The sequence below is a fragment of the Silurus meridionalis genome, chromosome 18 (genome assembly GCF_014805685.1).
Source record: "Silurus meridionalis isolate SWU-2019-XX chromosome 18, ASM1480568v1, whole genome shotgun sequence".
Lineage (NCBI taxonomy): Eukaryota > Metazoa > Chordata > Actinopteri > Siluriformes > Siluridae > Silurus > Silurus meridionalis.
In genome coordinates, this window is record NC_060901.1 from 6,443,513 (window position 1) to 6,471,010 (window position 27,498).

The 27,498-nt window shown below is 38.4% G+C and overlaps 1 protein-coding gene across 9 annotated transcripts in view; it reads left to right on the plus strand.

The window, feature by feature from the left end:
- Nucleotides 1–24,353, plus strand: part of LOC124401779 (coiled-coil domain-containing protein 136) — a 39,534-nt gene extending 15,181 nt beyond the window's left edge. For 6 of the 9 annotated variants that reach the window (XM_046874238.1, XM_046874235.1, XM_046874236.1 and 3 more), the window contains 8 exons: nt 294–608; nt 930–1,004; nt 3,388–3,690; nt 9,761–9,884; nt 15,694–15,925; nt 16,021–16,155; nt 17,638–17,752; nt 22,297–22,912. In XM_046874238.1, the coding sequence (XP_046730194.1) occupies nt 294–608; nt 930–1,004; nt 3,388–3,690; nt 9,761–9,884; nt 15,694–15,925; nt 16,021–16,155; nt 17,638–17,742 (1,289 nt within the window). In that variant the 3' untranslated portion in view covers nt 17,743–17,752; nt 22,297–22,912. Of the gene's footprint in view, nt 1–293; nt 609–929; nt 1,005–3,387; nt 3,691–9,760; nt 9,885–15,693; nt 15,926–16,020; nt 16,156–17,637; nt 17,753–22,296; nt 22,913–23,702 lie in introns of those variants that run through there. The other 3 variants (XR_006928611.1, XR_006928612.1, XM_046874239.1) reach the window with 3 other exon arrangements.
- The last annotated feature ends 3,145 nt before the right edge of the window (nt 24,354–27,498 follow it).

The following is a 27,498-nucleotide window of genomic DNA, read 5'->3' on the forward strand; positions in this document are numbered from 1 at the left end:
GAAAAATTGTGCTTATTGCTATGTGTGTGTGTGTGTGTGTGTGTGTGTGTGTGTGTGTGTGTGTGTGTGTAGGTGTGTGTGTGTGTAGGTGTGTGTGTATGTTAAATCATTCACACAACAGCTGAAATGTGAAGGTCTGGTAAAGAGTTTGTTGTGAGTAGGGCCGAACCTTTTGTGGTATCACTGGTGTGTGTGTGAACGTCAGGCTGGACACTAAAATAATCTTTTTTCTCTCTGAAAATAATCGACAATCTAAATCTCACAGTCACTTCCATTCTTTCTGTCTGTCTCAGATGATCTGTGTGAGCTGAAAGCCGAGCTTCCGGGTTTAGGAGATGGACTGACAGATAAAGAGCGTGTATCCCTGGACGACAATGAAGAGAAGGAGGAGAAGAAGATGGATGTGGGGAATGGAGAGAAAGGCCTGGAGGAGGAGAAGGAGGTGAAGGAGGAGAAAGTGGAAGATGAAGAAAGAGATGAGAAGACAAGGTTGGAGGAGGAGGAAGAGCTGGAGGAGCTGAGAGCACATGTGGTGCAGCTGATGTTGGAGCTGGAAGAGGCAAGGGAGGTGTCCCAGAGGCATGAGGAGAGCTACAATGAACTGCAGGGTGCGAGTGTGTGTGTGTGTGTGTGTGTGTGGTGTGTGGTGTGTGTACGGTGTGTGTGTTTGTGTGATGAGTGGAAGGCATGTTGTTTTTGTGATATCACTGCTGGGAGTTCCCAATCAACATGCTCAGCTGTCACTGCTGTGTGTGACCAGCTGTCTCTCTCTCTCTCTCTCTCTCTCTCTCTCTCTCTCTCTCTCTCTCTCTCACACACACACACACACACACACACACACACACACACACACACACACACACACACACACACACACACACAAACCTTCAGTTTTCTCACCCATGGTTTCTCTCTTCACGTCTCTGTAGGGCTTCTGGAGGACGAGCGCTTAGCCAGTGCCAATCAGGCTGAGAGCTTCACAAAACAGATCCAAAGGCTTCAAGGTACCTTAATACTCACACGTCTACTCAGAACCTCCTTTTAAAAACGGGGAATGTGCCATAAATCACCTCATGACACCTGAATATGACACCTAATTTGCATAATGAAATATATCGCTGAGAAATGCCTACAGAATCAAAGTTCCATTAGGAAATTGCATTTAAAACCTCTATATGATTCCAATGAGCCTTTTTTAAGATTTAGAAATGTAAAAAGGAACAGAAAAAAATTAACTATTGGCCAAATAATATCATCCAGAAGCAACCAAAATGCTACAATTAGACACAAGAGCAACAGTTAGTCAGTGTGCAAAGGCACTGATGTGTATCATGACATAATTCAATATTATATCATTAATATTTCACATTAACTGTATAAGCAGCTGTATTAGAAGCTTGGCTTATAGTATAAATGAATATTAGTTAGAGCGGTGTGTGAAGGTGTGTGTGTTTGTGTGAGGGGTGGTAGCTTTGTGATTAAGGCTGGACTTTTGACCTGAAGGTTGTGAGTTCAAATCTCATCCACACCAACCTGCAACTCCTGGGCCCCTGAGTAAGGCCCCCATAGCTCCTTAGTTGTATGAATGAGATAAAAATGTAAGCCAAATACTGTAAATGTAAATGACGCAAGTTTGCTCTAGACCTCTGGGATTGGAAGTTTGAATTCTGTCTCACATCCATGTGCTTCATGGGTTTCCTCCAGTTTCCTTCTCTAGTCCAAAGACAAATGAGCATTTCAGATCATCTACAGTGTATAAGATCGTGCCCTGTTTTTAAATGCCACCAGGTCCAATTAATGTTTATCACAAGTTTCCTCATATAAGCTCCCTAATTCCCTGATATTATTCCTTTTTTCCAAAATGTGTTAATCATATTGGCTTCATGTAAATTATTATAAAAATAATAATTATTGTTTATTTCTAGGAGTTTCATATGCATTCTCTTTTGAAACACATACACGCCTGCAGATCCTGTAAACCCTTATCCCATTTTATTACTGCCTTTGTGCACAGAACTCAATTTCCCTTTCCATTTCAATTTCATCACCAAATCAACATTCAATTTCCCCATTATTATACTCCAGACAAAGTCTTTAAATGTTGGTGGCTGAAAATCTTTTTTTTTTCCTTATTGTTCAGCCAGTAATGAATAAAGCAAACAAGTGTCTAATGTGTCATTCTGTCCCTGGTGAAACCAACTATCTTTTCTGATTTATAGAGCTCATTTCCTTATTCATACCCCTGCCTGAAATAAAGAATGGCGCCTTGGCTTCTGTAATGCTCTCTTTATGGATGAGACTCATTATCTTGAATATGCTGGATGTCAGGAATTCACAGTTCATCGCCGCATGACACTGGACTGTATCTTCTTACAGCAAAGCAATAATCTCAGATTCAATCCGGTACCAAGAGAGGTTTTATACATGATCAGGTGACTTTTATGACCTAGGACATGGCGTGAAAGCTCGGGTTTAACAACCAACCTTCTGCCTTTATTTAATTTGATATTTGAGTATAAGTGAAAACCAAATGGTGCAGTGTTGTCTGTATAAGGGTTTGAGAAGCTAGAACCAAAAATGTCGTAAAAAATTGGCTTGTTACCAAAAGTCCATAATGTTCCTCTATCCTGAAGACTTTCCTGGATAATAAAATGTGGATTTTAATTTCCTGTGGATAATAAAATGAGTTAAGGTAATTTATCCATTATTATGGAAAAACACGACTATACCTTTACCTCGAACTGTCCAGAATTTCTGTCTTAGACTTTTGTCTTCTGTCCTTCTCTTTATAAGGCGTCTTGTTTGCTCTACTACAGAAAAATACAATACAGTACATGGACTGAGTCAGATACAGACTCTTGGCTTTATGGCGGTACAGCCGGTACTAAAGCATTTTTGAAGCCCAGCCTCCTCAATTCAGCTGTGATTCACATTTATAAAATTATTAGCATAGATTTATTGTGGCGCTTCAAAATAAAAAAACGTATATTGAGAATGTAGTACATTTTGTATGTGTTATATGTCATTGATTATGATTTAATGGCATTCTCCAGTGCAGCTGTGGTATCAGGTAATTCACTTTCCAGAGAACCAGGATCAGGCCCTAGGTGATTTAAGACTATTAATAATGATTATTTTGGCCACACACAGCAGGGACAACTTTAAAATGATTGTGTGTTTGTGTGTGTGTGTGTGTGTGTGTGTGTGTGTGTTTATATACATGTGTTTATACAATTCTAAATGACCAAACTTGTGCACTAGGACAATGTTTTATTGGATGCAGTAATGATCCAGGACCTAATTTTATGCTTCGGTGTTTTATCAGCATCGTATAATTTGTCCATTTTTCTCCTCAGATGTTTCATTCTCTGTTTTATGTCTCTGTAGCCCAGCTGCGCTCTGTGCAGGAGGAGCTGGACAGCCTGGAGGAGGAAAAGGCCAGCGAGCTGTGGGAGGCCCAGGAGGAGCTGCGTGTGGCGCAGGAAGAAGTGCAGGAGCTGCAGCAGGCGGCTGAGGAGGCCGCAGCTGAGCGCGAGAATGACATTGCCCTCCTGCAGGAGGAGCTGTGCAGGCTGCGGGCAGAGCTGGAGAGACTTCACAACACTACGCAAGAATATGAGTTAGAGCTGACTACACTGCGTGCCGAGATCAGCATGAAGAATCAACGAAGGGAGGAGCAGGAACAAACAGGTACAGAGGCTCAGTTACATGCAGATCCACTCCACTCCATTCTATAATATGCTGTGGAATCATGTTTAGTAATCAAATATCAAAATAAAGTGCGAGCACTGGAGCATAGTCACACACTACTTTATTGCTGCATAATTTTCCAGTACAGTCTTTTTCTTCGTCTTCTTTTGCCTGCCTTTGTTACGGGTCACCACAGCAGATCATCTGTCTCCATATCCTCTACATCTGCCTCTTTAAAACCAAACAACCTTCTACATTTACATTTGCAGCCTTTGGCAGACGCCCTTGTCCAGAGCAGCTTACAATTATCTCATTCATACAGCTGAGCAGTTGAGGGCTAAGTACCTTGCTCCAGGGCCCAGCAGTGGCAGCTAAGGGGGTGGGTTTTAGACCTTCAAAGCAGAACATCTTCTTAATTACTAAGCTACCACTCCCTTCTAGTGTAGTAGATGACAATATATTAAAATACATAAAAATACTTAATGATCATAATAAACAGCAACACAAAGACATCTAAGAGAATACTGATCAACTGTACTTTACTGCACTCTGCTTTACTATATTATACTGATTCTATCCTACACTGACCAGGCATAACATTATGGACATCGATCAGGGATTACATTATGAGCACCTGCCTTATATTGTGTTGGTCCACCTTTTGCTGCCAAAGCTGCCAACACTGCATTAATTGCATATATATATATATATATATATATATATATATATATATATATATATATATATATATATATGTCCAGCTATGAATCAATGTAAATGAGGCATAAAAACCCCACAAAAATCAATCAGTTTTATAATACAGTGCGTTACGGTCCGCAGAAAGTCACAAACACCTACATTTATTACCATAATCTCTGCCAGGCATCTCACATTTCTGCATGATCAGAAGGAAGAGACCACCCAGATATGCAATTCCTTTGGAGAATCAGGGCAATATCAACAAAATCTGCTCACAAACTCGCTGCAAACCCACACTCAGAAACCTCTTACTGGAATATGACTGCCTCTAATTATGGGTGAAGCCGAGTCCAACATTATGGTGAAACGTGGTGTACACTCTGCAGCCTCTCAGGGCCTGTTAATCAGAGAATGTGCATGAGCTTGTGTATAAGAGAGTCTGGGGAGCGTGTTAGACCTCCATAATTTGTGTGCACTGGTCTTGTATTCTGTACATTGTTTTGTGCCTGGAACAAACAAACAAAAAAGGGATATCAGCTTCATTTCTAAAAGTTTATGGAATACGGTTTTCTTTTTTTTTGTACTTGTGTTGTCTAGCATTTCTTTTGCAATGTTAAAGAGGAACCACATTTACTGCATCCTTTTTGCTGTGTTTAAAATCTGAGTATGCATTTATGATGGGTTTCATTTTAAACTACAAATACATGAACATTGGTATAAAGGTACAAACATACATTCATGCAGCAATGCATTTTAGTTTTTTCATCCTTAGTACCTCCCTGTTCAGGGTTGCACTGGCTACTTGCTTGTGTATGTTTTATGTAAAATACATAACTATTAATTAATATTCATATAAATTACAGGAAAAACAGTCCCAAGCAAAAGATAACACCCATAACAGGTTTAAATATAGTTACATGTAGACATAATATGAATAAATATTGATGGATTTTATGAATAGATTTAAAGAGCTGTAAATGTAGCAGTTCAGTGATTAGTGTACTTTTTTGGACATAGTGAATTAACAAAAATCTAATAATAATGAAAAGAATAATGATAATGATTAATAATAATCTATTTGTATTATTCGCTTATTTATTCTAAATAATAATATCATATTATTTTATATTTAAATATATATTATATTTTTTTATATACATTATATTTTATTAAATTTGAAGTTACTGAAAAGCACGATATCAGCAATATGACTATAAGTGAACAGTACATGCAGATATGCCTGTGCATGTAGAGCTGTGTGTGTGTGTGTGTGTGTGTGTGTTCCATGAATAATTGTCCTCATTATTTTTAATGTTGCATCTCAAACCATCATAATTTCTTTCAGTGGTTAAAATCTTTGTAATTTGGAGTCAGCATCTGTGGAAATAATCGCTCAAGGCTGTCTAGGATGAGCTCATGGATCATTATTAAACTGCAATTCTAGTGATAACATCTGAGATACAGATAAGGAGGAACGAGAAGGTGCGCAAGCAAGAGGACAGATCATGTTTGAAGAATTTTTCCTACAGACAGTTGGACAGTTACATGTGCATGGAACAAAGTTAGACAAAAACACAGGAGTGTTCCAGTTTTTGTCTTTGTTCAGTTATCACTTGTTTGCAAAGAGCTTTCTCCTCATTTATTATTACTCTTTGTCCAGTTTATTGGAAACACCTATACTATGGATGAGCATCTTCATAACTGAGACTGATGCTATTCGCATCTTGAAGCGTAGCCAAAGATATGATACATAAAGGCTAACACTTTACAATAACAGTGCATAAATAAGCATGTAAAAACAATCAATAACTGAATTATTTATATTTTATATTTCACTTTGAACTTTACTACGTGCTGCGTTTTACCGGGGCAAGTCGTGAAATCCGTTTTCCCCTGACACACATTCTTAATGGCGGCCACATCTGTATGTAAACTAAATGTTACATATTATAAACCAATGATGAGTTAAGTTACTTAAGTGCCTTCTGACTAATGCATGGCCTTTCACAAGCAGGCCTTTTTTAGTGCAAAAAAAGCACTACAAGGAAGATGCAGCTCTACCTCTGTCTAAATTCTATGCAACTTTCAGAACATGCCTCTGTCTCCGTAGTGTTGTGATCTGTAATTTTCATGCAGTAGCAGTGGTGCTAAGAGAACGTGCTTGAGAAACAGTTTGGTGAGGAGAATTCAATCTAAATATAAAATATTGCTTACAAATTATTGGTCACTTTCTAAATAATAAAAGTATAGCGCATCTAAAAGTAATTACATATAAATAAATTTTTTACTGATGCAAATATGTTAAAAACGATGCATATACGATAAAAAATGCCAACTCTGTATCTGATGTACACTTTTTTAAATCGGTGCATCCTACTGTTAACTTTTATGCTGATGTACTGTTGCAAATTGGAGAATCCATAACCTGTACACGTGCACATTTATGTAGTTATCAAATCATACAATTATTAAATCATAATGATACAGTTAAAGGGCTTTAGGTAATGCTGTCAGATTTAAGTTCTTGACTGACAGAAGTAGAACCTAATATGGCCTTCTGCTGTTGTAGCCCATTTGTAGTCTACGGTTTATATTGAGATGCTTTTCTGCACAATGTGATTGCAAAGGGTGATTATTTGAGCTACTATAGACTTCCTGGCAGCTTAAACCTATCTGGTCATTTTTCCCTGACCTCTGATCAACATGGTGTTTCCACTGAAAAAACACTGACTTACTCTGGGAACGGTTATCTGTGCAAATCCCAGGATGTCAGCATTTATGGAATATTCAAACCAGCACATCTGACACCATCAACCATGCATTTCTTTGCCATTCTGAAGTTTGATGTGAACATTACCTGAACTATAACCTCTAGTCCTGTATCTGCATGATTTGCATTGTGCTGCAAAAATATGATAGGCTAATTGGACAAATGCTTGAAAGTACAGGCGTTCCTAATAATTGCATGTAGAGTGTACTCAACACAATCACAATCTCTGTGAGTTCAAAAGAAATTCATTATGAAAGCGTTAAACTAGCGATAAACTGATAAAGATTTTATTAACATAATCTTTCCATAGGAATAATTTAAGGTCTCAACTGGCTTTTGTGCTGGTGTGTTTTTGGTCACATGGACCAGAAGCAGATTACATAAGGTTTTTCACAACATCATTTTCATTGTGACCCGTTTGAATCTGGCTTTTGAGGAAAATGACACAAATGCCAAAAGCACCACACTGCCTGCATTATTATGTGAAAGTAAAAAGTTCATTTATGCCTCATATATATATTTTTAATATCCTATAAACGTTTTCACTGATGGAAAATATATTAGATCACCTGCTTTTCCTTACAATAGGCTTTTTGTTGTTTTAAGCAGCGGGCATTTCTTTAGACTTGCACTTCATTTGTGTACTATTTGGCAAATGCTTGCGCAAGCCCTAAAACCCATATGGCATGTTTTAATGTTGTAATGAGAGAGGGCCTCTGGTGAGGCATTACTTTCAGTGTTTGAAGGAACGTTGATACTCTCTGCTTTCCCTCAGCCGGCTCAGTGGCTTCAGCTCATCTATATTAAGACGGAAACTGTAAACAGCGTGCCTTTCTGTTCTGCACACAGCCTGGAGCAGCATATTGAAATAAAGCACCACTGCCTTGGTCACATGATCGAAATCATTCATTCTTATCTGATCTAGGCTCAGTTGGGGAAAGGGAATGATAAAATGGTTGAGCTAATCTCTGATTCTCTGTATGACCTTTTGATGCCATTTGGGCCACACTCAAACATAACACTCACACATTGTTCTGGCAGCAGCGACAGATGGTTGAAGGTTGCCACTACTTGATTGGTGGAGAAGGCAGTGTTGGTGCAGGAGTGGAGGACATGTTGGAGATAACTAGTTAATTTGCCAAGCAACAACAAGAAGCTGCTGTCCTGTATTGTTTTTCTGCACACATACAAATGAAGAGACATTCAACGTAAAACCGGCATGCTTTACTATAGTATGGTATGCCATTCTATGGTAAACTACAACATATCATACTATACTGTAACTCTAATTCCAAAAAAGTGGGGACACTGTGTAAAATGTAAATAAAAAACAGAATGCAATGATTTGCAAATCTCATAAACTATTCACAATAGAACAGAGAAAATGTTTAAGCTGAGAACATGTAACATTTCAAGGAAAAAAAAACATTTTGAATTTGATGGCTGCAGCACATATAAAAAAAATACAAAATATTCAAATTTTATTGTGTTAATTTAATTTTAAATGGAAGTGATATTGAAATTAAACAATTGGACAGATATTTCGCAACTAATTAAGTTCATTGACAACAGGTAAGTTACATGATTGGGTATAAATAGTGTATCTCAGAAAGGCAGAGTCTCTCAGAAGTAATGGTAAGAGCTTCACGAATCTGTGAAAAGATTGTGTCTACAAATTGTGGAATAATATTCCCTAACATAAAATTGCAAAACAGTTGTATATCTAATCATTTATGGAGCATAATATCATTAAATGTTTTAGAGAATCTGGAGAAATCCCTGTGCACAAGGAACAAGCGTGAAAATCAATAATGGATGCTCATGATCTTCGGGCCCACAGGCAGCACTGTATTTAAAACGATTCTGTAATGGAAATAACTGCATTAACACCTTCACAAATCATTGACTGTGAACATAGTTTACTATGGCATCCACAAATGCAGGCTAAATTCTCTATCATGCAAAGAAGAAGTCATGTGTATACATAAACATGATCATTACATTCTATTTTTATTTACATTTTGCACAGTGGTATTGGGATTCCAGCTATGCTATACTACACTATATTTTACTAGATAATGCTATGCCCTCTGTTTCATGGTAGTATGGTAAAATTTTGAGCACTACTTTAATACAGCACACTATACAGATTTACACTATACATCCTATACTACAGGACTACTATATAGGACATAGTTTTTAGCTTAAGGACAGGATCTATAGCTACATCCTTTCATTCTGCTCTATACAGAATACTATACAATGCTGTGCCATACAATAGATATTGGATATAGCCCATACCATGAATGCAAAGTATCCTGGCATAATACTTTATACTATATAATACAATTCTTTGCTGTACTGTACTATATTATATTGTATAATGCAGTAACAATTGTTAGGATTTATCCTGCTATGCCATGCTGTGCTGTGTTGTGCTAAGCTGAGCTGTGCTATACTATACTATACTATACTATACTATACTATACTATACTATACTATACTATACTATACTGTTATGTACTGTAAAGTATAAAGTTTTCAGGATCTTTTGTAATTCATTGATTTTAATTTAGTTTCCCTCTTGTTTACCAAAAACAGGAGAGGTGGGCCAGCTGAAGGATAAATGTCGCTCATTGATGGATGAGTGTCAGAGTCTGAGAAACGACAACCAGCATCTTGCTGAGAAACTGCAGCTGCTGGAACAGCAACAGCAGAGAGACAGGTGAGTGGCCATGACGCCCATCAATCAAACAACTGCCAGAAATCAGTCAACCAAGAAACACAATCTTTCCTAATTGTGTTATTTCACAAGCCTGTTCAATAAATGCTATGTATACAGTGTGTGGGAGGAAGGTGGTTTGGAATAACAATATTCTAGTAACCAGTGACAGTATCATGTCATATTTATCTCACTTCACTCTGCATCCTCCAGTGATCAGTGAAGGGAGCGAAGCCGTTTCACTTGGTATAGTTCATCTGCTCATGGTTAAACATCATATGCATTAGATAGACATGCCTTTAATAGGCGCAGATGGTTGTGTGTTATATACAGACGGATGTGACACCTCTTTTCGATGTTTTGATAAGTGCACTTGAAATGGTGTTCATAACAATAAAATTAGCATAAGTTAATGCTTAGAATACCAAAAAATCCTGTCATTTTAGCTTGTGTAAGATAGCTGTCTACTTTTAACAGTGAAGATTGTGGATATTTCTTAGCACAACATAATTCTTTCTATAAATTTATCAGGTATTTTGATAGATAGCTATAATGGTAAAAAATTGTTACATTTATGTTACGTAAACAGGTTGTTTTTTAGCCTACCAGCATAATAGAACATGATTGTTAGTGATAATATGATGATAATATTTTTGTTAATTAATGAGCTAGCTAGTTTTAGTGTTCTGAACATTTACATGAAAGTGATTTAAAATCCTCTCAGCAAAAATACAATGTAGCTCATATTAGTTTGCTAGATGACAATAAATGGGTCATCTGTTTTCCTTTCCATATTCCTCTGCACACAAAAACATTTTTGCTACTAGCTGTGCTGGTTTTGCCCAGAAATGCCTTATGTTACAGAAAGAAAAAACAAATACAAGTTACGATTAAACACACTGTGTGGGGACAACAAGGAGTCAAATTCCTTCATGCAGTACTGTCAAAGCTCTTAGTATAAAGACATGGAACACTAAACAGCGTTCCTCATGTTAGATGTAATGCTTATGGGGAGAGACGAGAGAATTTAGGAGCTGTCTACAATCACTCTGAAACGATTGCTTTGACTTTCCTTTTCATCGCTCTAAAACAACTTTAAAAAAGAAATATTTCCAGTGACATTTTTTTCCTCAGAATCTTTCTTTGGTTGCAATTCATCTTTGTTCAACAGGACGAAGTATACAATAGCAGAACGAAAGAACACTGATGTTATTTGAAGGTCAACTAATATTTGCTGACAGCTACAGAAACAGAAGCTATGTTGTCTTTCATCATTCTATTGTGCCTACCATTAGCATTCGTCTCATCAAACTAACCACGATGAACACACTATTCTTCGCTTCCTAGACTTTCAGTGCTCCATAACTATGGTGTTTGATGGATTTGCTCAGTTCTAGACAGTAGTGGAAAGGGTACAAAAGACAGGATAGTGGAAAAGTACTTCTATTGTAGTAATATGTCAGTTGACAGATGTAAGAGTAATTTGAGTAAAAGTTGTCTGGTAAAAAATTACGCAACTAAGCGATTGAGCTATGCTAAATTAAAAGCCACCTTATATCTACAGTATATAAAAGATATTAGCATTAGTTGGCTAGAAAACTAGCGAAAAAGTGAGTCTTTTTGTAGCTTGTGTTAATTAATACATGCTTTATAGCTACATAGTTAGTGATCCAGCAAAGATGCCCCTTTACACATTATTCTTAGCATTACATAAGGGTGTTGCAGAAGTTTATTAAATTTTTTGTTAAATATTAAACATTAAACTGGCAATGTAAGTGTGTTTTGTTCTGTAAAACGGCAACTATTATAGCTCATTTGGCAAGCTAACCCTTTGGCCTACCCATGTGTATCTCTGCATGTTGGATGTCAAGCAGTGAAATGCTGATATATCCACAGGATTTGGCTTTAATTTCAAAATTATTATTGCAGTGTTTTATTTGAAGCATTTAAAACTAAAGATAACTGAATCATTTTGCTGCCCACACTGTCTCAGATGTTGCTGCAGAATGAGCATTTAGTGCACAAAGTGTAGACCATTGAGAGGAAACCACTTTATTTGAAAAGGGTCTCGAATTTGTGGTATTATTCTTTTAACAGTCTTCCAGACTTAGATCTATTCGGGTTTTTTTTACGTTGTAACAGTGAAAAAAATTTATGTAAACATATTATGGTTCAATTTTCCCAATATAGTACCATTACAATGAACCACATACTGTAATATTGTAATAAGAGTATGTTGGGTTTTTTTTTCACCCCTGGTTGAAGCCTCAGTGAGATGTGTAGCAGACATATCCTTGAGATCTCTGGCTGATTTATTGCTCTGTTCCTGCAGTAACACTATTCGGAGTGCAGGAGTTCAGGAATGTTTAGGATGGTGGCTTTGAGGCTTAGGTCATGTGACTGAATTACTATTCTGTTATCCTTAAGCAGGACTGACCACCCAGCTGCACTACTTACTGAGAAAAAAGTGTTCAGGCATCGTGGACTATTGGGAAACTGAATTTGATCCTGTTTCTTTTTTATTGTTCTAATATATGAACATCATTCATATATTCATACATCATTTTTTCTATTTGATCTATTTGGAAAAAGTACTCTAAGGAACAAAAGATGTAAAATACTGTAAAAATACTTGGAGGCATTACATTTCCCCTTCACTTGAGACATGTTCCAGCAAGACAATGCCACTGTTCACTAAGCCAGCTCCATGAAAACATGCTTTACATCGGTTAGAGTGGAACATCTTGAGTGTCCTGCTATAGATCTCAACTCTATTAAACACCTTTATAATGAGCCGGAACACTGATTGCACCACAGCCTTTTTTTTAACCCTACATCAGTACCTGACTGTACTTTAGAGAGCAAAAGACACTTAAATATTAAAAGAATTTTAATATTACTACATTTTCAAGCAGCACCACTCAATGGATTTCTTGCAACAGCCTGTACTTTTGGGAAAATTAAGATAGTCAATTACAAACAAGATGGTTAAAATGTTTAGTCATGTTGTCAGTATGAAGGTGCACAGTTTCAGTATTTCCTGATGTAAACTACGGTTTGAATTACAACCCGACTCTGAGAAGTCCGCGCTCGGCGGGCGGGGTCACATCGCCTCACACCGTCCATGGGCTGAGCCTCCATCAGGTCGTTTACGAGTCATTTGGCCACGTTTAGTGTCAGGCCCGCCTCCTGGATCCTCCTCAGGGTCTGTTCGAGGTGGTTTAGGTGATCAGCCCAGGTCTCGCTATGGACCACCAGATCGTCCAGATACGCGGCCGACCATTCTTCCCCGCCTTGCAGCACTTGGTCCATCAACCTTTGGAACGTTGCTGGTGCCCCGTGTAGGCCGAAGGGAAGAACCGTGAACTGGAACAGTCCTAGTGGGGTCCTGCTGCGGATATGGGTACGGCCCGGCGCGAGATTTACACCCTCTCCCCCGGATTTTCAAGGGCCAGCGAGAGCTCACCGGACGCCGCCAGAACCGCGGCGCTTTCCAGGGCGTGGGCCCCTATCTCGGGGTGAACCCATTCCAGGGCGCCCTGCCCTTCACAAAGAAAAGAGAACTCTTCCCGGGGCCCCCGCCAGCGTCTCCGGGTTCGTTTGCGTTACCGCACTGGACGCCTCGCGGCGCCTATCTCCGCCACTCCGGGTTCGGGGATCTGAACCCGACTCCCTTTCGATCGGCAGGGGGCGACGGAGGCCATCGCCCCACCCTTCGGAACGGCGTTCGCCCATCCCTTAGGACCGACTGACCCATGTTCAACTGCTGTTCACATGGAACCCTTCTCCAAAAATGCACAAGGCTAAATTTCTTCTGTATGACATCTATGAATTTCAACAGCACAAACGAACACATTACTGTATGTGGGATATTGATTACAAGAGACCAGATAGGATTTACATTTTTACTCTACTGTACTAGAGTTCCTTCGTTCGTTGTTATTACAGTTTTTCCCAGTTGCTTTGAAGCGTTTTTCAGATCAGAAATGAAATTCTGAAAACTACTTATTCAACCTCCACATCATTTAGTCATTTGTGCTCATCATAAGAACATTTGTTGTTGCTTTGATCAAATTGCAGATACTTTTGTACATTTATTATTATATGTATATAATATATCAGTAATCGATTGTGCACAAGTTTCTACTTTTTTCTACACTATCATGTGTTTATTTGATGTTGATCAAAATTTTTTATACTGGTTACCCCTGTAGAGTCTCAACCCCCAAAACATCTCAGCATCAGTTCATTGCATAAGTCATTGAATGCAAAATGGTTAAACCAGTTGTCATCATCTGTCATTTAAAATTTCTATTAAACTTTTTTTGGTAAATGTGATGAATTGTGCAGATGAATCTTGAATGTCACTAATGAAGGAGAGTGAACAGCATCAGATCAACCAATGATCAACTAGCTTTCTAAAACAGGTCAAAGGTGAATTTTGTAAATTTTTAACTGGAGAGTGTATACAGACAGAGCAAAACACAGAATTATAAATTCTGAAAACTAATGAATAACTAAGAAACAAACACTAATACAGTACAGTAAACAGGGGAATTCTGACTCTCTTTCAATCAATATAAATCAAATATGCAATCAAATAAATACATTTGTGCTGCTGAAATTCATAGATGCCAAACAGAAGGAAGTCAAATTTTGTGTATTTTCAGTCACTGTGATCCAAACCATAGTTTATATATAAAAAAAAAAATCCTGAAACTGTGCACCATCATACTGACAACATGACTAAACATTTTGATGATTTTGTTTGTGAACAATGACAAAGTGACTTTTTATTCTGATGGGAATGATATGTTTATTGAAACAAATACTTACTTTTGAAAGATAAACTAAGGATTTTGCGAAAAGTGCTGGCTTTTGCAAGAAATCCAATGTATTGTGCTGTTTTTACAAATTGTTTTGAGAAATGCACTTACTGCTTTGCAAATATTAAGGGTGATTCGAGAAACGCTTCTAAGCAACTGAGGAAAACTGTAAGCGATTTTCAGAAATTATAATTCTCTGTTTTTCCTCTGTCTATAAATGCTCGCAAATTGAAGGTTCACAAGATTCACCTTTGACCTATTTTCGAGCACTAGCTGATGATTGGTTGATTTGATGCCATACATCATTCATGAATTTCATTTGCACATTATAATTAATTTAAGACACATTTACAATAAAGTTTAATAGAAATGTGAAGAAAAGAATTTTTATTTCTTGAAAGACAATTGGTTTAACAATTTTGCAAACAATGACATGCAATAGTAACTTAATGCTTAGATGTTTTGAGGGTTGAGACTATTTAGGTGACCAGTATAATATATTTTCATCAACATGACATGAACTATTGATAATGTAGGAAACAGCAGACCATTGTACACATTCAATGAATCAAGTGTACCAAAGCATTTGCAATTAGTACAAAGCAGTGAAAATGCTTTTATGATGTGCGCAAGTGACTACATGATGTGGAGGCTGAACAACTACTTTTAAGAATTTCATCTGATCTAATTTTCATGTTTGAGATTTCATTACCCACTACATTCCTCCAATCACTCCTGCTACTCTTCTCCACCCACTCCACACTGACTGCATTTTTTTCACTTCTTTAACACACTCTCCATTACTTTTGCCATGGCTTGCTCATCAGGAATAAATACACATCATTCACCTTAACTGTTAAATTCTGTAAAGCTGCTTTGAGGCAATGTCTGTTGTGAGAATCTCTATAGAAATAAACTTGACTTGACTTGACTTGACTACATTACACTGAAAAAGTGCTCCACTGCCTCCTATTTTCTACCCTTAGAGAAGAGCAGGACAGTCTGAAGGTGGCTGAGGAGCAGGCAGTGAAGTCTGAAATCTACATGAGCATATTACAAACAGAACAGATGGATCAGGTGGAGCCGTGTCTCCAGAAGAACTCAAACGAGAACAAAGCTGTAAATCCTGAGGAAAAAATTGAGGATCTATATGAGGTATTCACTCTCCAAGACCAGCTAAAACAGGCTGAGGAAAGAGCATCCCAGGTCCAGAGGGAGGTATGACACAGCCCTAAAATACAATTGTATGCAAAAAAAGAGAAGAAATCTCAAGGTTATGGCAGTTTAAACCTCCTTTTTTCTTCTTTTCTCAGTGTGAGGGGTTGAAAGGAGAACTTCTTGAGCTGCAAGGACTTTATGAGAGCAGTCAGAAGGAAAGGGCCGAACTGGAGGCGGAGCTACATCGCTGTAGGGCAGAGCTTAATAGGCTGGCAGGGAGGAAGGCACAGGTAAGTGCTTAATGAATGCTAAATCATAATATGGTTCATCCCTTAGATTAGATGTAGTCAACAAAGTTTTTTTTGCTTAGGATAAAATTGACAAGTGATACCGCTGAATAAAAAACATTCCTCAGTGCAATATTCAATGCTGACATGCGTCTTGTTTGTACGCTCGTGATAACAGTCATCTGTGAAGGCTCTCTCTCAAAACTTCTGTTTAAACCACTTCATCGTTGAAAGTGTGTGTGTCTCAGCTCGATCAGCTGGCCACCTTTTTACACACATTGATCGTGAGCTTTATGTGTTCTGTCTCAGCTTGTCCCCTTGTGTGTGTTTTAATAGTCTAACGATGTCCTCAATTTTAAGAAGTTTCAACCTGACCTGTTTGACTTTGAAACTAAATTTCCTTGTCGTTTACGTTTTGTCATTAGGGTGTATTAACTTTTGCTTTTAAATACACAAGTGGAAGCCCAGAGCTTTCTTCTTGCACATGTTGTACCTGGGCTTTGTCTAATATACCGATATCCCCCCTTATAACGAAATATACTATACTAATGCTTGTGTACCAATGTGCACTAAAATAATGGCCACTCATTGGATTCCTTAACTCCGATCGGATTCCTGATTTTCAAATTCAGTATCTAATCCCATGAAAGACATTTTGTCTGTCCAGTCTTAGTACTCTGTCTCACATCACCCGCTCGCCTTACATTGTGCTAGTGTGATCATTTCTAACCTGCTTACACTGTGATGCTCTCAGGGTTTCTCTGCTGGCATGTACTAATAATACAGTGTGCACAAAGACCTTTAGATGGCCTTTGACTTTAGATGATTGCTGGAATGAGTGTGAGGTTTTCGTCTTGTGAATTAACCATCATTGGCATGTTCTAATAGCAGTGTTTTTTTTCTGTTCTCCCTTTCCTGTGGTCTGCCATCGCTTCCTTTTGTTGCTTTTTAATCATTGTGTGACCCCCACACCCTGCACTCACCACACACACACACACACACACACACACACACACACACACACACACACACCTCTCTAATATCAAATCTTAAATTGATTTAATGTTACCTTATAAACTTATCTATCTATCTATCTATCTATCTATCTATCTATCTATCTATCTATCTATCTATCCATCTATCCATCTATCTATCTATCTATCTATCTATCTATCTATCTATCTATCTATCTATCTATCTATCTCTCTGTCTATCTGTCTGTCTGTCTGTCTGTCTGTCTCTCTCTCTCTTTCTCTGTCAATCTCTCTATTTGTCCATCACCTCATTCCCTCTTTCTCTGCACACATTATATATATTTTGTATGTGTTGTAAACCTGATGTTCATGATGGATTTTTTTTTCTTCATGTTTTGTATCTTGCATGCCATCTCTCATCTCATTTTGTTTTTCTCTCACTACCTCATCCATCCCTCCTTCCTTCTTCCCCTCATCTGTCCCTGCGGTCTTTGTGTTTTCCCCCTCTCAGAACTCCTGTCCTCCATCTGAGTCCCCTGTTCTCTCCATACCCTTCATAGGAATGGTTGTAATAATGGCGCTGATATGGTGCTGCTGGACGGAGCGCATGTCCTAAAGAGGGAAAGGTACGGCACTTTGCCTTTTCTTTCTTTATGATCTCAATCGTAATTTGACTTCTGGACATCCGAACTCAGGAAATGAATGATGTTTAGTTAATAATGAATGGACATTCAGATTGATTGCAGCGTAAATGTTGAATGCTGCACTGTGTTGTTGGATTATTTTGGATGTGCACATTGTTTCACAACCATGATGAGCTGTCTGGGAAAAACGTCTTTGCATTTTGGGTAACAGTCAAAAATAATCAAAAGTATTAAATTGTTTTATTTCATACTTTACACCTCAAATTTACGAAGCCATAAACACATTTCACCTACAAAAAAAAAAATTGAAATGTAATGTACCTTTTAATATTGTTTTGACTTTCTTCCGAAGAAACACTCCTCCTGTTGGGTAAGGAGCCAGTTTAATAAACATATAACCTGTTTGGCAAATTAATTAAATGAGTGTGTTGAGTTGATGAGTGTAATTTTCTCACACAGGGAATGATTTGACTTTGCTGTAAAAATGTTTTATTAAAAAAACAAAACAAAAAAAAAACACTTTTATATATATATATATATATATATATATATATATATATATATATATATATATATATATATATATATATATATCCCACCTGGATTGTAGTGTGTGCCTCAAGGTGTAGAAACATCTCAGCAATGATGATAGTAGTTGGGAGGCACCTGAGCTCATTTTCAAGTGTTGTTGCAAAGGGTCTGAATAATTATGTACATATGATATTTCAGGATTTTTTATGGTATAGAATTTACAGACATTTCTAGAATTCTGCTTTCACTTTGGCACGTTGGCATTATGGGGTATGGAGAGTAGATCAATGGAAAAAAATGAACGATTGTAGTATCAGACAATCAACAAAATTTAAAAGGGAAGGGAGTCTGAATACTTTCTGAATGCACCGTAGATGTTAGATTTCCAAAAGTTACTTCTGCAACAGCAAATGAAAAAGTTTGTAAGATGTTTGTTTGTTAATTAAGAAGGCAGTGTATTACATAATGCACTGTCTTCAGGTTCCCTCCAAGCAGCTCATAAACAGTTGTATTAGTGTGTGAAGTTAAAAGTAAAAAAAAAAAAAGAACGTTTAGAGGACCTTAGTTTTTTTTACTGAGAAGAAACAATTTATTGGTTATGTGGTCCAGATTTCTATAGTAACCTTTTCCTTTCTTTCTTTTTTTTCCTTTTTTTTTTTTGGAGATGTTCCTCTATTTTCTTCTTCTGCATGTTCTTTCCAATTTGGTCATCTATCCATTCCCACCCACCAGCCAGCTCTCTTAGATCATGCCCCAGCTAATGACTAGGAAGGCCAAAGACTCCTACGAATGCTTTTTTCAAGACCCAAAAAGTTGTGGTCTTAGAGCATAAAATAAAAGGCCTTCCCCCTCAAAATTAAAGATGTTAGCAGACAATAGAAGAGTTAAATCAAAGTTGGAAAATAGAAACACTAAAAGATCAAACCCTAAAGAATTTCCAGCAATAACCACTTATATGTATTCTGTTTATGTTTTAGGACTGTTAGCCACTTATATATTCAATATGGAAATGGAAGCCATCCTGCTGCCTTTTTTCTTGATCCCCCGTTGAGCTGGCTTTGGTGTGATAAAATCGCAGCGGACAGAAATGTCTTGCCTCTAGCCAATCTGGCTCCATACTGCGTCTAAAACCTGGACTGAAGATATAAACCACCGTGAAAACTTTTGAAGCGATGACCCGAGCCTGAACCATTGGTGAATGCTGATTGTGATGAATGCGGTACAGCTCGAACTCTGGGCCTGAAACATTCAAGAATAAAGATTTATGCAAGTATTATAGGTGTAGATCTCTTGCAATGCAGTTGTCAGCCTGGGTGAGAGGAGAATTAATGGCGCATGTGGCGTGTTCACCCGGAGACCGTAGAGATTAGGGGTATTGTCAAATATGTGATACAACAATTATTTCAACATTACTGAGCAGTCAGGGCCAACCTGAGGGCATGACTCACATATATAGAGAGAAAAAATAAACACTGTTTGTTTACAGTCATTTCTAGGTCATTGCTCTCAGCTGTCTATATCTCCGCAGGTGACACAGGGGAGAATATATTTAGCTCTTTTATGTCCACGCATTTTGAAGAGTCGTCATTTTTGCAAGGGTTTGGAAGACCCTTTGCTGAGCTTCAATGTGAATGTAGAGGAAATGTAACTATTTAAAACTTTAGAGGTTCTGAGGTGAGCTGGAGATTATTATTATTATTTTTATGAAAATATGGCAAGAAGTTAATATTTACAACCACAAATTAAAGTATATAATCATTTTATTATATTGTGGCCAATTATTGTGCAAATATTGAGCCCATGAGTTAATATGTTGAATGTGGATTGCTATTTTTAGAACATGACCTTTTAACAATTACATAAAAAAGCATTTCACATTGAGATTTTGCTAAATAGTACGCAGTAATTTTTTTTAACCACAATTGGTCCTCTTGCAATCAAGAACAAGTTCGAAATAATCCATGAAGGTTTTGGAAGATCCCATTACATCTTAAACTTTCTTGTGACTTTGAGGTGGGAATACACACTGGACTGGAGACTACTCACACACACATACACACCAAGGGGCAATTTAGCATTGCTAATCTGCCTACATGCATTTTTGTGAAGTGGGTGACGAAAGCCAGACAACCTGGAGGAAACCCATGTAGACAATTTACACAAACAGTAACCTAATCCCAGATTGAACCAGAGACCGTGTGGTTGTGAGGCAGAAACATTACTCGTTATACTGGGTTCTTTGGATAAATAATGGTTTTATCATCCTTAATGGAAAATCTTAATCAGAGAAGTTAACACAAAAGTGTTCAAGCTTCCCCAAGATGAAAAAAACTTTCAGAGTGGTAGATCTTAGAGTTCTGATTAGAACATAAAACAATGTCTTGATATGAAGTCAAAAATACACCAGATCTTTCTAGCCAGCTCATATTATCATATACCCACTAACAACCACAGAATATTTCCCTTTTATACTATAAGTAGCTGTGTAAAATTCTTTCTTCACATATCCCCACTTGTTAGGAAGCTGGGCTTAGAGGACAGGGTTAGGCAAAGATACAGCAATACCCCTGATACCAGATACCCCTGAAGCACAGAAGGTTAAGGACCTTGCTCAAGGGCCTGAGAGTGACAGCTTGGTGATGCTGGGGATTGAACCACCAACCTTCCTAATGACTACATAAAAGAAGTTTGTTTGAAATCTTTGCAAATTTATTACAAATAAAAAATGAATAAAATCACATGTCCATAAGTTTTCAAAGCCTTTGCCATGACACACACAATTGAGCTCAGATTTGTAAAGGCACAGACCTGTCTATAGAAGTCCAAGGAATTGTCTGTAGACCCCTGAGTATTGTATCAAGGCACAGATTTGAGAAAGGGTACAGAAACATTTCTGCAGTATTAAAGGTCCCAATGAGCACAGTGGACTCCATTGTCCATAAATGGAAAAAGATTGGAACCTTCCTAGAGCAGGCTGCCCGGCCAAACTGAGCGAAAAGGGCCTTATTCAGGGATGTGAGTAAGAACGCGATGGTCACTCTGAAAGAGCTCCAGCATTTTTCTGTGGAGAGAGGAGAACCTTCCAGAAGAGAACCATCTCTGCAGCACTCCAGCAATCAGGCCTGTATGGTAGAGTGGCCAGATGGAAGCCATTCATGGACTCTCAAACCATGAGAAACCAAGGTGAAACTCTGGCCTAAATGGCAAGCGTCATGTCTGAAGGAAACCAGGCACCGCTCATCACCTGGCCAATACCATCCCTACAGTGAAGCATGGTGGTGGCAGCATCATGGTGTGGGGATGCTTTTCAGTGGCAGGACCTGGGAGACTAGTCAGGATCGAGGGAAAGATGAATGCAGCAATGTACAGAGACGTCCTCGATGAAAACCTGCTGCAGAGCACTCTGGATCTTAGACTGGAATGATGGTTCATCAACGATCCTAAGCACACAGCCAAGGTAACAAAGGAGTGGCTATGGGACGACTCTGTGAATGTCCTTGAGTGGCTCAGCCAGAGCCCAGACTTGAACCCAATTGAACATCTCAGGAGAAATCTAAAATTGGCTGTGCACAGAACCTCCCCATCCAACCTGATAGAGCTTGAGAGGTTCTAGGAATGGGAGAATTTGCCCAAAAATAGGTGTTTCAAGCTTGTGGCATCAAACTAAAAAAAACTTGAGGCTGTCATTGGTGCCAAAGTCGCTTCATCAAAGTATTGAACAAATGCTGTGAATACTTATGTACAGATTTTCAAAAAAAAAAAATTTATTTTGAATAAATTTGCTAATAATTCAGACACTTATTTCACATTATCATTATGGGCTATTGTTCGTAGAATTTTAAAGAAAATAATGAATCTATTTTGGAATGAGGCTGCACCATAACAAAATGTGAAAAAAGTGAAGCGATGTGAAGCACCTTCATCCACAAAAGAATTGAAAAATAATCATGTGACATTAAACCTCTAAATGAATCTCTTCTTTCTGTTGATCCTAGGAACGAGAGGGAGACTGGAACCTTGTTATGCTTGTTGCTGTGGCAGCGGCAGCCGTTTTGCTCGTACCGAGTTTGACCCGAGCGTTTGCTTGAGTCTGGCCAGGAAGTGACCTCCATCAGGTCAATTTCCCATATCCACTTGCCTGCTTACCCTCTCTGTGGTACATATTCATGGATGTACACCCACCCAAACACACACAGATCAACTTTCATAATCATGCCTTTTTCTGGACTTCATCTGAAACAGACTGTACAGTCCCAGTGGAGGAAAAAACGCATCACAATCACGTGCTGCTTCAGTTTCTTGCTTCTGGTTGTGTCTGCTTTCACCCTCAAACCCTTTCTGCTCTCGTATCTCTCGCTTTGAACACAGTCTCTGGCTTAAGCCGTGCTGCTTTTAAGATGTGCTGTGACAGCATGTGATATATGATACTCAAATTCTTCCAATCCTTTCGAATATTAGCTTGATGTTTTATTTTTGAGATATTTTTATGTTTAGCTAGTTTTAACACTAGAGCAAGTTTTTCTTCTAAAGCATGCATTAGACAGTTTAACCAGCACCGATGTTAAATGTAAATGTTCTATACCTAACTGTGGGATCGCTCAAGTTTATAAGGCTTGAAGTATATATATATATATATATATATATATATATATATATATATATATATATATATATATATATATTTTCTTCTCTAAACTTACAGCTCAAAAGGTTGTTCGTTATGAAAGCAAAATCATTCAGACCGTAGCAAGAGATAACAATTGAACAATTGAAATCACTATAAAATTTTAACACTGACAGTACACTGTATGATACACTATTCTAAAACTGATGGTCATAAATATTTTATGTTGGATATATTTACGTTCCAGAAAACCCCGCTATATTTGAAAATCTGCGATAACTTGACGGTACTGTGCTCTCATTCACCCCGAAATGGCGGCCAACAGCAGCAAAACTCTTGCCACTACAAAGCATTTCCAGAAGTTAAATCTTTTCTTGGAGTCGTTGACTGCCCAAAAGAGCTAACAAAATTTCAAGGATTACAACAGCTCTACATATGATATTTTACATTCATTTATCTGGGGCCTGTTGTGTACCAACATGAGAACCAAAGAAATGTCATTAAATTTGAATACTTATAGGTAAGAACCTGCAGAACAAGTGAACGAGAAGGATATGAAGCGTCTCAGAACCAGATACTTGGCGGCATTATTTCAGAGATAGCACTATAAAGAGACGTGTAGCATTAAAACAGTAGCTTTTTCTCAAATAGGCAGCTTCAAAAGGTTCCTCAAGAGTTTGGTAAATACATAGTGTTTTTCTGTTCAGAAATCATGTAGACTTGGCTCAGTGAATTATACCTAATAATTGTAATATATCTTCATATTTTTTTATGTAGATATCTTTTGTTGCTGCTTCATCCTGATTAGGTGGATCCAAAGCCAACTCAGGAATACTGGGAATAAAGTGGGAATACACCCTGAATGGTACTCTAGTCCATCCCAGGGCACTATACAAACACTCATTCATACTAAGTGGTTATTATTTTTTTTAGCATGGCTAATCTACCTAACGGCATGTTTTGAAGGTTGGGAGAAACCTGGGAACCTGAAGGAAACCCACACAGGCAGGAAGCATAATTCTGGATTGAAGTGTGACCCTGCAGAGGCACCAGCATGCTACTGTTACAGTTGTGCATGCTACCAGCATTTGCACTACTGTTTAGATTCTGACCGCATTTCTTTAGCTTTGTACTTGCGTTCTGAAATAATGATAAAAACAAATCGAATCTCACTTAATTCGAGAAAACCAGCTGTTATGAAAACTTTGGTTATTTTGCCTTTTTCCAGACCGCAAAATGGAATGTGCTTCATTGGCAAGAGTGTTTTTTTGTCCATTGTGTAGCACAGTGTTCCCAGGATAAAACCCGGATTTACAACTTTACCTTCACATGATATCGGGAATTTTATTCACCTATTCACAGCCAAAACATAAAAATAACATTACATTTTGAAATATTTAAAATAAATATATTTGGATGTAAAAGAGATACGTAGCACCAATGTTTTTTTATCTTAGGTATGCTGCTTCATTAAGTAACATTTTTTAATAAACATTTTTTTTTTTTTTTTAGATTTTTCAAAACCCTTTGTAGGGTTTCCAAAAAAATTTACAAATGTAGAGAACCTCTAAGACTGCATTTGATGAGTACTGCCACAAAGCTCAGTGGTGGCTTCACATTAGTCAAATAGGCAAATACCCACCCACCCACCCACCCACTCACTCACTCACTCACTCACTCACTCACCACTCACTCACTCACTCACCCACCCACTCATCCACCCACTCACTCACTCACTCAATCACCCAATCAGCCACTCACTCACTCACTCACCCACCGACCCACCCACCCAACCAACCACTTACTCACTCACTCAATCACTGACTCACTCACTCACTCACTCAATCACTGACTCACTCACCCACCCACCACTCACTCACTCCTCACTCACTCACTCACTCACTCACTCACCACCACTCACCCACTCATCCACCCACTCACTCACTCACTCAATCACCCAATCAGCCACTCACTCACTCACTCACCCACCGACCCACCCACCCAACCAACCACTTACTCACTCACTCAATCACTGACTCACTCACTCACTCACTCAATCACTGACTCACTCACCCACCACTCACTCACTCACTCACTCACTCACTCACTCACTCACTCACTCACTCACCACCCACCCACTCATCCACCCACTCACTCACTCCCTCAATCACCCAATCAGCCACTCACTCACTCACTCACCCACCCACCCACCCAACCAACCACTCACTCACTCACTCACTCACTCACTCACTCACTCACTCACTCACTCACTCACTCACTCACTCACCCACTCATCCACCCACTCACTCACTCACTCACTCACTCCTCACTCACTCACTCCTCACTCACTCACCCACCCACTCACTCACTCACCACACACCCACCCACTCACTCACTCACTCACTCACTCACTCCTCACTCACTCACCACTCACCACTCACCCACCCACCCACCCACCCACCCACTCACTCACTCACTCACTCACTCACCCACCCACTCACTCACTCACTCACCCACCCACTCACTCACACACCCACCCACCCACTCACTCACTCACTCACTCACTCCTCACTCACTCACCACTCACCACCCACCACCACTCACTCACTCCTCACTCACTCACCCACCCACTCACTCACTCACTCACCCACCCACTCACTCACACACCCACCCACCCACTCACTCACTCACTCACCCACCCACTCAACCCTACTCACACACCCACCCACCACCACTCACTCACTCACTCACTCACTCACTCACTCACTCACTCACTCACTCACTCACCCACCCACCCACTCACTCACTCACTCACTTACTCACTCACTCATTTACTCAAACCCAGCCACCCACTCACTCACTCACTCACTCACTCACTCACTCACTCACTCACTCACTCACCCCATAAATTTCCTTTCTTGGTTCCTACAACTAAAATGTCCCTTTTTATCCAAAAGAAGCAAGCTTTTAAGAAGCTGAAGGCATAAATACATAATATTATCTTGAACAATTCAGCAGTACATGGTTAGTAAATGGGGTTGAGTTTCCCAAAAGCATTGCATCATCAATAATTGTAAGAGTCTTATAAACATTATATACATTACAGCACATTTATATTATTTATTTGCCTACCCCAGCGCTGTTAGGAAACTGGGGTTAAGAGAAGAAGCAGAGAGGATTAAGAGCCTTGCTCAAGGGCCCAACAGTGGCAGCTCGGTGGTGCGGGGGCTTTAAATCCAGGCCTTCTGTTTAGTAACTCAGAGTCTTAAACATTGAGCTACCATCTTCCCACAATTTTTTTGTTTTGGACAGAAATAGCATTGTATTGTACACTATCTCTATCCCGATTGAAAAAGCCTTTACTTTACAGTACTTTTCGCAAACTCTGGCTTGGAAATTTTATCTTTAAAACACTAACTGCCTATCGAATCAAACTCGTGCTAATTGAAAAACAGTGGCTGTATTTTAAAGTGCTATAATGTTATTGATGTTTTAAATCACAGTATAGTATCTATTCGATAACTGCTGCCAGCGTTATAATAATGTCTTTTATACTACAGCACTGTACACAGATCGGTTTTGACTGGTCACAGACAAAAAGTCAAGACGGTTTTTACTGTTATTCCAATCATATCAAATACAGTACACAGTGAAACACAGCAACGTTATCCCAGGACCAAGCTGCTACATAATACAACATTAATTGTCATGACACAAAACACAGAACTCAGCTAGAACACTATATAAAATATGTAAAAAATGAAATAAAATCAATCCAAGACAGTGAGAGATAAACATTGCAGCACCCATCAGTACAGTAGATGTCAATAGAATAATAATTACTGTACATGCATGTGCATGTAAATCAATCGAAATGACTCACTCTAATAGTAGCAACTAACAGATGTGTTAATATGGTCAAGATTTCTGTAACAATATGTTTATTTAGTTTTTAATTTTAAAAAGGAGACTCCAGTATCAGTGTTCAAGCTGTAGTTTAAAATTTCATACCCAGTGTTGTTTCTCAGTGATTTAAAAAGCTGTTTCACTTCAAGAAGGAGAAAAAGAGATTCTTTATAGCTGCTTTAAAATAAGCGATAACAGGATCTAACTTGATTTAGTGTAAACTGCATATTAACGAGGCAATTAATGTCGTTGAATTGTTGTGGTATATAAAACATAGACATGCTGTTATTAGAAGAAAATCGAATTCATGGTGGTGATATTAATTCAACGGATTCTTTATCTAAACTTTCTAAACTTCTTAAGAAATTGATCAATAAACCATTTCATTTTGTACCAAAAACTCTTACATAACTGACTATTGATTACAAACGAAATGGCCTCAATGCTGATGTGCAGCTGAAGAAAAAAACAGAAAATGAAATCAGTTTAGGTGTGTTTCTTCTGTACATGGTTTATCTACAGTGTGCCTAAGTTGCTATACAGTGCTGTCTTCCAGAATCCTGTCTTTAGACCTCTAATGCAGCTGAACGTGTACCGATCCGCTAATATTCCGATTTAATAATGCATGCTTCACAGTAAACACTTCTTTTTTCTATCAAAAATGTGG